Source organism: Amaranthus tricolor, chromosome 1, assembly GCF_026212465.1.
Source record: "Amaranthus tricolor cultivar Red isolate AtriRed21 chromosome 1, ASM2621246v1, whole genome shotgun sequence".
Lineage (NCBI taxonomy): Eukaryota > Viridiplantae > Streptophyta > Magnoliopsida > Caryophyllales > Amaranthaceae > Amaranthus > Amaranthus tricolor.
This window is the reverse complement of record NC_080047.1, coordinates 8,840,102-8,856,030: the sequence shown is the minus strand read 5'-3', so window position 1 is coordinate 8,856,030 and position 15,929 is coordinate 8,840,102. Positions and strand designations below refer to the sequence as shown.

The 15,929-nt window shown below is 32.3% G+C and overlaps 1 protein-coding gene across 1 annotated transcript; it reads left to right on the top strand.

Annotated features, from left to right (window-relative positions):
• The first annotated feature begins 318 nt into the window (after positions 1 to 318).
• On the top strand, positions 319 to 8,172 carry LOC130824295 (B-box zinc finger protein 19-like). Its single transcript, XM_057689232.1, has 6 exons — positions 319 to 1,023; positions 3,509 to 3,605; positions 3,690 to 3,805; positions 5,030 to 5,260; positions 5,380 to 5,468; positions 6,089 to 8,172. The coding sequence occupies exons 1-5, from the start codon at positions 931 to 933 to the stop codon at positions 5,461 to 5,463; spliced, it is 621 nt and encodes a 206-aa protein (XP_057545215.1). The 5' UTR covers positions 319 to 930; the 3' UTR covers positions 5,464 to 5,468; positions 6,089 to 8,172.
• The last annotated feature ends 7,757 nt before the right edge of the window (positions 8,173 to 15,929 follow it).

The window sequence follows — 15,929 nt, the reverse complement described above, 5'->3', positions numbered from 1 at the left end:
ACTAAATAGTAGTAGTTCTATTATTCTCCTAAACACTACTATTTCTTAAGTCTATATAATATAACAAAATCCAAAATTTAATTATGTACACCCCAAACTAATATATTATTATAGCCATATATTGTTCACATGATGACTTTTTATTATTCTTAACTACAATTTTTTAATTAGGAAAACAAGCTTTGTAAAAAATTAATTAAATAAACAAATGTTTAAAATAAAATAAAATTTTATTTCTGATTCCAAGCAAGGATAATTCTTCATATGCAAGAGAAGCATAATGCATATGAAATTAATTTTGTTTGGTGAAACTTAAAAGCCATACAAATGAGATAGACTATTCAACCCATGCATATACAAGACACATGTCTCAATAAAATCGTCTCATACATGATTTTATTGATTTAAAAAGTTAAATATTCTTACTATTGAATAATAGTGAAGATGTACACATCATCATTATTCATCCATCCTATTACCTCTTTGATCGCTTCCAAAAAGTAAGGCAAATAAGTTGTACAACAAAAGACAAGACAGAGAAAGAAGTAGAAACCAAACATTAAGAGAAAGAGAGAAGATTTATAGTAGTAGACTAGTAGTGGATGATGAAACAGGCAACATTCATCAAGCTGGTACTTCTTTCATCCAACCCAACATTTCATCCATTTCTTTCCTCTTAAATACTTTTTATTTTTATATTTACATATACAATTAAATTGCCCACTTTCCCTTTTCCTTCCTTTATCACTAAAATTTGGATTTTAGTTCAATTTCCATTTTCATGAAAGAAGAACCCTACTTTTGCTGTTAAAGTTTCAATCTTTATAACCTAGTTTGATTTTATTTGTCTTATCCGTTATCCAAATTCAAATCCATGTACTTTTCTTTCAAAATTGATAATTTGTGAAAGAGGGAGAAGTCGAGACAGAAATGAGGACACTTTGTGATGTTTGTGAAGGTGCTGCTGCCATTTTCTTTTGTGCTGCTGATGAGGCTGCTCTTTGCCGTGCTTGTGATGAGAAGGTAAATATTCTTAATTGGGTTCTTTTCATTTTAACTTTTGTCGGTTAATCCTTGATCATTCTTTTGATTTGCATTTTAGTTACTATTTTTCCTTTTTTTGATTATAGCAAGCTTTGATGCTTTTCAATTTGATGCCTTTTATTGTAAGATTTATTACAAATATATTGGTTACACCAATGCCATGATCTAAAAGTGTGGATGCAAGTCCTCCTACATCGTCTATCATATCCGGTGTATCTTGCTCATAGAAAAACTATGAGCAGGGTCTGGGGAGCGAAGGAAGGCGGCAACTCATACCCGCGTGGCCAAAGAGTTCCTCAACTTGAGAAAGATCATTTGGGTTTATGGAATTGAGGGGTGAATGAGAATCGAAGCCATGAATTTGTTTGGTAAACATGTGTGTGTATTACATCATTTGGGTTTATCTTAGTTAGACTAAATACAAATTAGGGGCGATTGAAGAATCAATTCTATGCAATGTTTTATGGGGTAAATTTTTTTGGTTGTGGGTTGGGTGTACTACTCTACTTTTTACCAACTTATGGTGTATACTTTTAGTTAGATTCCTAGTGTAAAGGAACTTCTTTTGTTTGAATTGTCTAGTGGGTTGTTAGGGTGATCAATTTCTTATGAGCATTTGAGTAGGAAGCAATACATTTGAATGGTTTTTGTGGTAATGAGGACAGTTTGAACTTTGAAGTGAATATGACATGTCATTGCACATGTTTGGATTCTGAGTCAGCTTGGAGTTGGATGGCTGGAAAATCTTGAATGTTTGTAACTAGTTGTAAATTGTGGAGAATAACACTTTGCTGTCTCTTTTATGGTATAAGACTAAAGATGTGGGGTGGATAGTGGAGGCAGGATGTTTGTTGTGGGCCGTTGTGGTAGAAGTGTTTTCCTTGGTTTGTTAGTTCTATTAATTTCTTGTTGAGGAGTGGTGCTTGGGATCTAGTGTCTCCTATCAACTTTGCTTGACGCCCCTAACAAAAGCTACGACTCACACAAAACTGGATCGTTTGTAAACGTCATTGCTAGCGTGCATACTTTAGGTGCTTAAAGCAGCCTAAGCTACATATTGTTTCTTGTGATTGCTATTTTAGCTTTATTTGTTTGTATTACCATTCTACTAGGTGGAGCCATGCTACTCAAATGGTCTGTTTGGTTAATGACTTTTAGTCGAAGTTGTTTCATGGTTTGCCCAACTGAATGTATTTATTGATTTGCTAGCTAATAAGCAATTTTTTCTATTGTGGAGGTGTTTGGTGGGTATTGTCTATGTTCTCAGAGAAAAAGCGAGTAAAAAGCCAAAAGCTAATGAAAAAAAGTTACTTCTAGTAGTTTTTGGTTTTGACTTATTAGCTATTCCCAATTGACTTGGGGTTCCTATGTTTTTGTCCGACACTTGGCTTTAGGATGTGTTTTCTAGGTGACTGCTTTGGGTATACATTTTCAGATGTAAAGCCAATTAGAATCTTTAATGTTGTATCCCTTTTTACATCTTATTAATCAGTCTTATGTTGCTTTTCGTTCCACTAGATAAATTTTTATGGAAGGAAGTAGTAATGTAGAGGAACTAAGAAGGCAAAGTCTACTAGTAGAATTTATCACATGAACATTTTTCATGATTTCTCTCCAAAAGATACGCTTTAAAGAAATTAAGTGGGGGTGTTTCAAGAACAAACCCTTTGATGCCTTAATAAAGCATGTGTAAGAGGAGGTAGACTGTAATTTTTGATAAAAGACGAGTATAACTTATTGAGAAAAAAATGTTACATCAATAAACGATGATGGGGTAGGTACACACCTGGTGTTCATCAAGGTGTAGGTAAACAACTGGCACATTCCTAGTGGCCCTGATGAAGGCTACTTGTGCAGTTTGCTGGGTGATTGTGATCAGGATGAACTGCTGAAGCTATAAATTGCCTTACCTTATATGACCTAAGCCGGTTCTGGAGAGCTCTGTCGTCAATTGTGAGACTGATTGGTGAGCAGATCGGTCCCATACCCTGTCCCTTAAGATAGCCAAATTAAAGTCATTGTTAAGAACGGAAGACTCAGCATTATAGGAGACAAAGTTACAAAATGACAGGGATGGTTAGATTCTTTGTCGTAAGTGAAAACGTATAGTTTTAAAAATATTGATGCTTGTTGCATTTACGGCTTTCTTGGCCTAGTTACCGCTGTCCTTCCAAGATGTCAGATTTGAACGTTCTTCCGCTATAAGTTTTGTTTTTATGATTGAGCTTTGGAAAGTAATTATGTGTCAATGCTTATTAATACTACAATATTCGATTGCCCGTCATTAATGCTAATGATAACAAAAAGATATCAGATGGCTGAAGAATCTTTCGAATAAAAAAGTTCAGAATTTCAGATGTCAATTATGGATCTTTTTTCTTATTGGACGAATACTTGCTACGTCTTTTCCTCTTCAGAATCTGTTTCAGTAACTTGTCCAGTTTTCGATGAATTGGAATGGCAGGTACACATGTGTAACAAGCTTGCTAGTCGACATATACGTGTTGGGCTTGCTGCTCCTACTGCTGTACCAAAGTGCGACATCTGTGAAAATGCTCCAGGTGGGTGGCTTTCTGCATCAAAATAAGGTTGATGTCTATTTGTTCCTTCTGTTCAGAATTGATTTATTAGACGTACATTTGCAGCCTTCTTTTATTGTGAGATTGACGGGAGTTCCCTTTGCCTGCAATGCGACATGGCTGTTCATGTTGGTGGTAAAAGAACTCACAGACGGTATCTTTTATTGAGGCAGAGAGCGGAGGTCTGTGACTTTATATGTATAGCGTGTGTTTGCTTGTTTCATACTACCTCCATCCCTATTAGGTCATATATCTACCCTAGTTTGTCCTTCAATAATTGACTACTTTTATATTTAGCAGATTTAAGTCATTTAACTTGATATTACCCTTATGTCCCGTTATAGTTCTTTGATTTCAGATTATAATGGACTATGCTATAATGGCTTGTTAAATCATGTGTACTTCTTATATATGTAAAGTTCCAGATGATATCACAAAATACAATGCAAGAACACAAAGATGTTAATGAGGTGTCTTAGATACCTCCCTTAAACTAAGTTGTATTTCATTAATGGATTCATGTAGTGATCTAAACCTCAAGATCCCATACTCCTTTGCACACCCAACTTATACGATGTGAATTGGGCTATGAGATGATCAAAATCATCTCCCAATTAGGAGGAGTTGGCACTTGCACCAAGAGAATTATTATGCCCCATTTGGTTATTGGTATTAAAGGATGGTAATGGAAATGAATTGTAGTGTTAGTTTGATGAATTTGCTTTGTCATTCCCATGGTAATGAAGAAACTCATCCGTAAATATGTTTTTTCTTCACATGTATCCATTACCACCTAATACCCCATTTGCGCCCATCTCAAATGGTATTAGTTGACTATGTAGATTGTATAGCAAAAAATTTGATTAGAGTAGGACAAGCATGGCAATAACTTTTGTCATGTAATTTTCCTAGCTAAATTATATCATATTTTTTATTATCATTCTACCATTTAGTACTCATAGCTTTAGGGAAAAAATGCAGTAACGGTCGCAATCGCGGTAACGGAACAATGATCGGTAACAAGAGTGATGCGATTATCATAACGCCTAAATATCGGTCAAAAGCGTTATATATCCCTTGATATGGTCCAAAACACAAATTTTTTACTCCTTTACTACGCGGTAAATATCAGTTCATTTTGCTGCCTTATTTTTGCACTATGCTAACAACCAAACCGATCGTTGATGAAACCCTTGACGATGAAATTCACTCAAGGGATATATTGGTATGACTATGGTAAAGAGGGAAAATTTTTAATCAGTGAAGGATTGTTGTGCTTTCCTTACTCTCTTTCTTGAAAATGACCAGAAAATCGCGATCCAGTGTTTGACCTATTAATTAGGGAGAGAATGTATTCTCTTTTCTGAATTTTGTCGATTCCCTGACTGATGGGTATCTTTGTGTAGTTTCCAGGGGATAAATATGGGAATGGTGAACACGTGGGCTTACAACAGGTTGATCGAATGGAAGTTAGGAGGGAACCAAATCAATCACCAAATGCAACCGTGATGGACAAAGAGCAAAATCATGTAGTATTTGTAGACGGGAATGTTGTCCCTGATGCTCAAATGGACAACAAAATGATTGATCTTAATGCCAGACCCCAAAGGAATGTCCTGCAGTCTTCCAACAATCAGGTGCACGTTTCTAGTATACTGATATCTCGCCTTTCGGAAAAATAGGCAAAACTATGGTGTCCTGTATGATGAAATATATGCTTGATAATTGGTATTGATCTGTCTGATAGTATTCACAGGGAATGGATGATGTTCCTGAAGCTAATGGTGATTCGGCCAGCTTTGTTCCCGTTAACTCTTTAAAAAGCGAGCCAGAGAAATGAGCCAGGTAATTTTGTTTAACTACAAATGTCATGGTGATGTCCCTTATTTCAACACGGTCAATGATTTTTACTTTGGTTTCAAATTATAATGTATTGTATTATGTGAAATTGCGGATCATATTTGTTATCTAGAGTTAGTCGGAAACAACTTCTTTGTTATCATTAACAAGGGTACGGTTGCATACATCTAGTCACCCAAACCCCGCGCCTAGATGCTAGCCAGTGAATGGCATTGGGGTAAATGCAATTTCGTTGTACAAATGTTTGAACATATTAGCCATGATAATCTTTTTTCTTTAAAAATATATATTAAGTTCCGAAAGGTTTTTTATAAACTTAAATTTTAATATATGTTCTAGAAAACTTGAGGTGCGTTAAATTTTTTCTTTAACAATTCACATTACGATGTCCGCCAAACGAGTTGTAACACCGTGAGGTGCGCGTTAACGCAATTGCGACAACATCCGCGATTTTCCGCTACGCTTTCATTGATGTGAATCAAATTAAATGGCTCATCACCCGTATAGCTCTTTCAAAACCTTTGGCTTCTTGTCAAAGTATGCTTTATTTAGCGGATTCGCAGTTTCTATAGGCAAATTCTTATGGAGTATCTTATTTTCTGCAGAATGCTTGGACACTGGAGGTCCCATAAACCCGGCGGGCTGTTTTCAGGTGAAATGTCCATACCCTTGGGACTTCAAAGTTGAAGCTTATTCTTGCATGTAAAAAACACCAAAATCATAGGCTTTAAAAAACAATCATTTGAAGTCTCTTAGATGCCAAGGCCATGCTCCTTGTGGACAAAGTCCAATTATTTAGCCTTTAAACTAGGGCGTTCTGTAAAAAGCCATCTTATTTCGGCCTGCCAACCATTTTTACCACCATTGAAGTAACTACGGAACTAGTTATGGAAACTGATGGTGTTATGGTGTTTCGAGTACATTATCACACAGGTTGAGACTCCACGTATGTGAATATATGCAAGTTATCGTAAATTAGCGTGGAAGAGATAAAATAACCACCTCACGGGTATACAAGGAACTACTGGCTTCGCCCCTACACGGGAAAAGTGGTTTTGGGATGAAACATTGTTTGAAATTGTAAGTAGTATACTCTTTATTCTCTTCATGGATGTAGCTTTTAATTCATTTCGTAACTTGCTATCGGATGCATAACCTAGTAGGCTTTTACGAGTAATGCTAACATCGAAATGAAAAATTTATATGCCGAGGTGAGCTACTTGTTTCAGACCCTTCGTTTTTAAGAGTTTTCATCGTACGCTTAAAAACTGTACATACATATTTGGGCGTACAGGAGAACTCTTGAGAACATAGTAGTTAGTAGTCCCCTTAGTAAACAAGTTTGCAACGTATAAGCACGAATTTGTCGTGTATCTTGGCTGCAAGTGAAAATTGTAGAATAAGATGTATTTTTCGAAAAAATAACGTATATGTGATCCAACATCAAAATATTAGAGAGAAGTTGACTAATATATAAGATTGATGGTTTATTTCTTTTATTAGGAATTGGTTTTAGAAAAGAACTGTGTGCAACCAGTTCTCCTATTATGTGGGTCATGTAAAATTTGACTAACATATAAGCTTGATGAACTTTTCTTATCACCAATTAATTTTAAGATGAAATTTCATTAGATGTGACCATTTTTTTTGTTTGCTAGTAATAATAACGAACATACTTAATCTCAGTTTTGACATGAAGACAGCTTATTTTGGAAATTAATCAAAATGTTAGGTTTCTTTTCTTTGGATGAGTCATAGGTAGAATATTGATCTCAGTTATGATCATTCTTGCAACTTTAACTTGACTTTTAAAGAATCTCTTACAACAATATATTAGAAGTAGAATACTAAAATATTTACCAAATGATAAATGATTAAACATCAAAATTATATATAATTGTGAATTACAAATTCATTTTTAATTCTAAAATAATCATGCTTTGCTAACAAGCACTATTCGAATTTTCATTTATTTTTATAAATTTGCTATTAATACTGATATTTTCTCTCATAATATATCATTATTAATAGCAAATTCACACGGAGAATAGTCTTGGACCTCGATAAGGTAGGTCACTTTTTCTTTTGACATTTTCCATACAAACGTCCACTACATTTCAAATCCTCACAACAAGGCCCAATAAGAAATGCACAATTCACCCCTTCTTTTATACATATGCTCCTATATTTGCTGAATCTAGCTTCCACGGGTTGGACTGCAAAAGATTTCACACACAAATATTATTACCAGTTCATCTTGTATAAATTTAGCGCACCCTTAATTTTTTAATATTCTTTTTATTAAATAAATTATTCTCTTTAAGAATTGAAAAATTCAAAGGAATTTTGTGAGATATATATAATTGATGATATATATCTATGCGAAATCTTATTAGATTCTTGTTGATATATACTTTTTTATTTTATAAGTTTTATAATGCATATTTATTTTGAAAACTATGAAAAATAAATAGGAGGAAAAAAAAATGTAGGGAATATTAGCCAAGTACTATTACTCTCATCATTTATCTATGAATAAAAAACATTATACTTGCTTGAAAATTTTGCTTCAAAGGAATATTTTTTTTATAGAATTAATCATAATTGAAATCTTATAATAACGAATGATTAAAGATAAAAATGGATCGAATTAAAAGAAGATAAAAGTGGGTAAAATATAATATTAAAGTAAAAATAAAGTGAAAATAATTAAAAGAAAAAAAGCAAATATTATTAACCTGCAAAATTGGTGAAGGCAAGTTGCACAATTAAAAGAACAATCAACATGTTCTTGATCTTGTTGGAACTAATTTTTCCCTCCATTTTAGATATTTTTTTGTTTTTATTTAATTATTGAGCAATACAAGAAAAACTTGAAAGTATTTATTTGTCACAATGGAAATAGCTTATATAAAGGGATGGTAATATTTATAATAAGTAAATGTCCATATTTTGAGGAGATAATATAGTATATTATTCACCTAATCACCTATAAAATAAAAATTAATCTAAATTAAGCATTACTTTTCTAAAATATTGCAACTATTTTCTAAGCATTTCATCGTTTTAGCAAAAGAAATTATATGCCTTTGAAATATTAGCTTTTAATTACTGAAATATTCTTAGTCTTTTTATCTTGTGATCTTGTCGATGATTAAATTTAATTTTTTAGTGAAGTCTATAATTAGTGAGTTTGTAGAGTTTATTGGTAAACTTTTTATTAATGATAGTTTGATCTCGTTCAATAAACAACAAATAATGTGTAGGCCAGTTGTAGAGTTGACATGGGTTCTTAGGCTTATACAACAACTACGGGTCTCAAATTTAGAGCTTATCACGTTACAGTGTTATAATCCATCAACAATTTAATTATATTGCTAAGAATATGTTCTTTATGTTATATTTTAGTTTGCTAAGACATATTAGTTTCTTAACCATTAGTTTGGCTTTATATATATTGATCACGTTTGTACTTTGTAATGTATATTGTATTCCTCAATATATATTGACCACCTTTGTACTTTGTAATGTGTATTGTATTCCTCAAGCAACCATCTCAATTCTCAACTAAAAGCTAAATTGATGGTTGAGGTTTCAGGGTATGTTATATACTCTAATACGCCCCTCACACGAGAGCCCTTTGGGCTAGAAGTGTGAATGCAACAAGGCCCTCCTCATAACTAGTACTGAATATTCCACTTTAAATGAGGAATGGTTGGGTTTCATACCTGTAAACTCTTGTCACACTGACTTTCGATACCATATCAAGAAACTATCTCAACCAAAAGCTTAAGCTGATATTGAAGTCTCAGGATATGTTATATACTCTAATAGTATCATTAAAATTAATAATTTTTTTGCTTCATTTCTTACTCTCTCAAACACCTCTGGAGTTTCTAACAAGGTAAGGCTATAAAATCTCCCACATACAAAAGAAGGGGAAATTAATTTTTTTTTAGGTAGTGAAAATTAATTCTTTATGTATGAAAAATTTAATCACTATGCCAACTTGTAATTTTTATGTATGAAAAATTTAATAAACCACAACTTGTGATTGGGTTTGGTTTAAGTACCGAACCACAACAAACCTCATCATGCTCACTCCTACATTTTCAGCTACTCTTGTGAGATAATGTTTTTCCAGTGAGATGACCTTATAAGAACTAAGGCACTCATATTCTCGCAATTTGTATCAGTTAAGTTATTTAACTCATTATAAGGCGTGTCTTACATTGAGACCTCTTCACACAAAAGAATTTACTAACTTTTGGACTAATCCGTTGCCCATTGCACTAATTAAGCCAATATGGCATATTAAGCCCTATTATATATTAGTGAATAGCACACAAAAAACTGTCTACTATGCTTTTAGCTGCATATAATAATGGAGTTGTATGAGTAAGCAAAGACGACTATTGACTACAATTATCAAAGACATACACTAATAAAAATTACAATAATCTTCAATCATAATTCATCCTTAATTGAGAGAATATACAAAATATTCCCGAATATATTAATCATGAGTAATCACAATTAGTATTACGTGACACAATGAAAGTTGCTTAAGTAGTATAACAACTAGTCCAAATCCGTTACATGAGCTAAAAAATACATAGACTTCACGACTTATTCAATCAGATTCAATTTTATAAGCTAAAATTAAGTGCCACCAATATTGCCTAGGTGGTTAATATTACCACTTTTTTGTTGTCCATTTATATTTCCATGATTTCCACCAATTTTGTCAATATTAACACCACCGGATTTCTCCTCTTGATTCCCAACAATGACGTCCCCATTCTCTTGTACACCGGAAACATTCACGTTGTTACCGGAATTAAAAACGCTGCCTGGAAAGGCGTTGTACGGTGTGGGATATCCCCAAGAATAGAAAGGAGGATAAGCACAATTAGAAGGAGCATAATGAGGATTAGGAGGGTAACATGGTGTTGGTGATGGTGTTGATGCATAGCCATAAGGAGGATATCCTTGAGTAGGATTAGAAGAATATTCCATGGACATGGTTAACAAATTTGTGAAGGGCTTTTGTTTCTTTTTCTTAGTTGACGATTGAATTGATTGTGTAGTAATAGTATGTATGAAATTATTATTGGTGTACTAATTTTAGTAGAACACTTCTCCTTTTATAGAGAAGTAGGGAAATAGAATAGGGCTCTTGATTTAAACAAATAATTCCTTTGCAACTTGCTTGTGAAGATAGGGATCCACTTGATTTATTCCTAAATTTTTTTATGGTTAGTATATATGTTCCAAACTTGTGATAAGATAGAATAGAATTTTATGCATGTATGATTCTAACTCATGATATAGCTAGTGATCGACTTTTTAAATTGTTCTTTGAATTATGGAATACGTGGATTCGATGCTATCTAATTAAATATTGGTTTTAAAAATTTGTAATACTTGATTAACTTATGTAAAAAATTTATTTGTCGAATGCTCTTAGTTTTCAGAATTGAATTAAGGCGAACATCTCAAAAAATATACATTGCCCTTTATTTTAAATGGTATGAGTAATTGTTGTATGGTGACTTGTATCAACACAAATATTTTTTTTAGACTTTAGTTCAAACAATTGATTTTGGTCATGAGAAGTTCCCATGCTTTGATGATGGAGAAGAACGTAGTAGATCTTCCTTAACACAACTTTTAAAGAGGAACAAAGATGTTTGACTTTATCTTAGAGCAATTGCAATCATACTCCCCTATACTTTACCAATATATCTATTGGCATTTGTATTAGTTGTAATTTTTCAAAGCAAGTATTAGTCTTGTGCTTCATGTATAACTCGTATTTTCCTATGCTCATATTTGAAAATCTCTCTCTATTTATGTCCTTGACAGCACATAATAGCTAACTCATCCTTTGCTGTATTTGCTTGAGCTTTTTGCTCACCTATCCTTCAAAATCAGCAATACAATACACTAGCCTATAAAAGAGGATGTCGTTATTTGGTGAACCTCATTACATCATGATGTCATTAGTAGTTACCTACTTGTGTTTTTTCATCTCACTCATTTCTTTCGTGGGTTTATTTTTGTCTTTATCTTGTGATTATTCGCAATCATACTCAATAAAGTACCATCTAAAATGTACTCCTTCCGTTGCTGTCATTTAGCATCGTTTTTCATTTTGCATTGATCATTTTTAATGACTCACCACTTTCTTATAATGTCATCCATACATTTTAACCATATTGTAATTTCATCTACACAATTCATTCTCGCTCTTAATTTATTACTAATTATCGACCTTTTCCTTATAAACATCAATTTTCTCTTTGTTAGTATCCTAAAATACAAAAAAGTATACTTTTAAACATGATCATATCCACCACAGAATGATTGATGTTTATGCTTAACTTTTGAATCATGATAACTTATATTTTACGCGGTTGACCTTGAATAGGTAATAGGTATATATGCTCTTCAAACACACTTGGTACCAAAATGTATAGGTATAGCCACCGTCCATGTTTCCTTCAATATGCATCTAATATGAAACAACAAACTTAAATTCTTTCTTGCCTTCAATATTGATGCCTCATTTACCAATGCAACGATACATTCAAAGATTAAAGTTGATAGTGACTCTTTCTTGAGGTGTCAACTTATCATTTGTTACCAATAATGAAAGAATATATTTTTTTACATCATTTTATTAACATTCACCACTACCCAAGTCAAATTTAAAATGACAATGGGTCAAAATATCTGATTATAGTTGTTCTTAAGACTAAAATTATTAAAACATTCTTTATAGCTATTATTATCATAGAGAAAAAATTCAAAAATTTAGGAAGGCCCATTCAACACCCTTTTAGCTTCGCCTATCCTATGTTCATTATTGCTCATTCCTCAATCTTTACTTCGTTTTAAATGTCGTATAAGGATATAATATAATATATATAAAATATTAACGTTTAAGTTTCTAGAGAAATTTACAAAGAGTAAAATAATTGTTAGTATAAAATATCGATTCATGAAACTCAAACTTTGTAATATAAATTTTATTTGATTGATTATGAAGTAATAATTAACTTTTAAAAGCAATAATAACAACTTGAGATTCTCTGAAACTTATTATAACTTGCTACGGGCTGATAACTACTTCTTTGTCCCTTTGTTTCGGAAAAGAGTTTGTACACAAACCAAGTTAGTGGAGGTACATGAAAGGAGTCACGTTTACGGAGAAATTAAAGTTTTAATTTAAGGAGAGCATAAGTTTTATAACAGTATTATACTCCATCCTATTCAGCTTATGTGTCTCATTTTCTTTCATGATCAAGTCATTTTAATTGTCCCATTTCTATTTTTGATATGGGTTTTTGACTTTTATGCCCTTAGTAACTTTATCCTATTTTCAATTATACCCTCCATTACCCATACTAATTTTCCTCCCTTATATTAAAAACCCATAATAACATTCTCTTTCCTGCCCTTAGGGTCCCACTTTTGACTCTCTTTAAAATCCGTAAAAAGTCAAATGGAACTCTTAAGGTGAATATGAGGGAGTAGTTTTTATTGGAGTATTGTTGGTGTAGTCATCTCCAAATGACAAAATATAGCAAATCATATGTGATGGAATAAAATAAATATTTATTCCCTTTCTATTATATATTTCGACAAAGAATTTAACTTATAATGATATTTTATGAATATTTACATGTTAAAATCCATTCATGCAAAATCTTATTAGATTCAATATGAGATAAATATATATATTTTTATAATTTTTAATAAAATATATTTGTAAATATTAAACCTCAAAGGCAAGATTTAGACCTAAAAAAAAGGAGCATACTATGGAGCAAAACCAAGAGTGCATGAAAAATATGTGAAGTATACTAAATTACAATTTCCTTTGCTCAAACGCTTGCCGTTGATAAACATCAAGAGGTCAGTGGGCGCTAAGAATCAAAATATTCTCTTTATATTACTTTTCCACAAAACGAAAGAATGAGTTTTGTCATTTAAATGAAATTACTTTTCATATTGAAGGTGGGAGTCATTTTACTATATTTCTAAATTTGTCATTTTACTAACGATTAATGAAGATCGAGAAAATATTTATTAAAAGAAGTCACTCTTTCACATGCTATGAATATATACATAGTTGAATTATTGATATGGAGAAGAACCAAATTATATTATGTACCTTTACACTACGTAATTTTGCACGTTGTCATGTATGTTCTTTAAGTGATAAAAAATAATTTAAAGTTCTTAAAACTCCCAAAAACTTCCGGTCTACTAAAGAGTATTAATTAAACCATATCTAAATAAATAATTTTTTTCACACTTTACATAGGTTTTTTTAAAAATTTATTGCTAATAACTTTTTATTAGGGCTCGTTTGAATTGAGTGTAAATATTTAAAGGGTAAATAAAAGTCAAAGTAGCAAAACAAAGTTAATTAGATAGAAAATTAAAGGAATTTGATTGTTAGAGAGATGAAAGAATTAGTTAGAAGGTAAAGAAAATGGATAAAACCACAATACTTTTCCTCATATTGGGGTATAAATTTACCATAGGGGAGGGTGGGGGAATACTTTCCTCCAAATGAGGAAAATTATCATCCTTTTATATTCATTTTTTAGTTTATTCTCATTCTACATCTTTTACAAGATTTCAATTACTTCATTTGCACCACAACGTGCTTTTATTTCACTAGTTTGACCTTTTTATCCCTTAAATATTTATACTCAATTCAGGCTACCTCTTAGTATAATAAATTATAATGAAGAACAATTGATAGTTCAAACATATAATAATTCTAGTTTTTTTTATGTAGGAGCGAAGTCAGAAAATAAAAGTTAAAGATCCAGTAAAATATGAAACACTTAGCAATATATAAGCTATTGTGCCAAGAATCAAATCACTTGGTGATGTAGGTGAGTTTGATCACCTTATTCCTCACACTATGGCATATGCACTATGGAGCATGATAAGAGTTGTGTAATGGGGCATGGTTATTTGATGTTTGGAAAATTTGTTGAAACAAGAAGAGAGGGAGTACCTTGGACAAGGTAAAGAGGTGCACAAGGTATTCCTTATACAAGGCAAGGAGTTGAACAAGGGGTGCCTTGAACGAGGCAAGACAACAACTGATCACAAAAGGCCAGTGAAGTGAGTGCTTGTTCGAGCACATGGAATGCTGGTTCGAGCACTTAAGTGCATGCTCAACTTCAAGTTTCAATCTTGGCTGCAAGCATTTGGCATATGTTTCATATTTGTCCTAGGGTCATTTCATTGATTTAGGGGCCTATATATGAACTTAAATCAACATTAGAATGAGAGTGAAGGCTAATACAAAGAAAGGTTATAGAGTTAGGGTAACCTATATAGCTCTTCTAATATTAGATATATGACTTCCATTACATCTAAGGAAGAAGCTTTAGGCTAGAGAGTGTGTTTTCTAGCACTAGTGTAGTTTATTGTTGAATCATATTGTGTGTTTTGCAGGAAATTTTCCGACAATATTTTGGTGCTACTTATATCTTTCTTTTGCAGAAATCTCATTTACTTGGGGATTTTTTCTATTGCGGGCATTTCTTCTGTCCTCTCTTTCAAGGGCAGTGACGGATCCAGGGTTTGGAGTCCCATGGGGCACCAACTAATGGATGAAATTTCGACAGCGTTTTGTTTGTAAAATTAACGACTAGTTTTTTTTTATTTCTGCAAAATGACAAGTAGAAGCAAGATAAATTTAACAAAATTATGATCTTATTCTTGAAAAAGTTTCTCGTAATTAAGTAGTGTTTTCGAATAAAAGAATGCTAGTAGTTAAGATCTATCTTAATCATATGCATTACCTGAATTAATAACAATTTGAACTTATTTATTAAATTCATTTCTCTTTATTCAAAAATAATGTAACCAGAGAAAAAATTTGAATATACTCTAAAAATAATGGGTATGTTGTAAATAAATAGTGGATTGATCTATTATTGTGCACATTCTTTATTGAGGTCGTCTCACCGTGAGACGGCCTCAATTGGGTCAGTCTAAACTATTTAAAAAAAACATCTTATTGTATAAGTGTGAATTTAGTTTTTATTATTTTTTTTATGTTTTTTATTAATGGGCTGCTTGTATGGGCCCGTTTCAATGTGAGACAATCTTATACAAACTTGCTAAATTTTAGATACGATATACCATAAAAGGAAATAGAACAAAATAAAATCAACTGACCTAATAAAAAAGTAGGACAAAATAAATAAATAAGACAAATTACTAAAATGAAGGAGTATTTATTATTAAAAGACTTCAACATTAATTTTACAGTTTTGCTCTGACCAATAGAAAAGTCTACTTTGAAACTTTTTATTAAAAACTGCCTTGGGACACGTGTCCCTGTAGGCCTCAACCTACGTCCGCCACTGTTCGAAATGATGCGTGTATGATCTATCCGCTACCTTT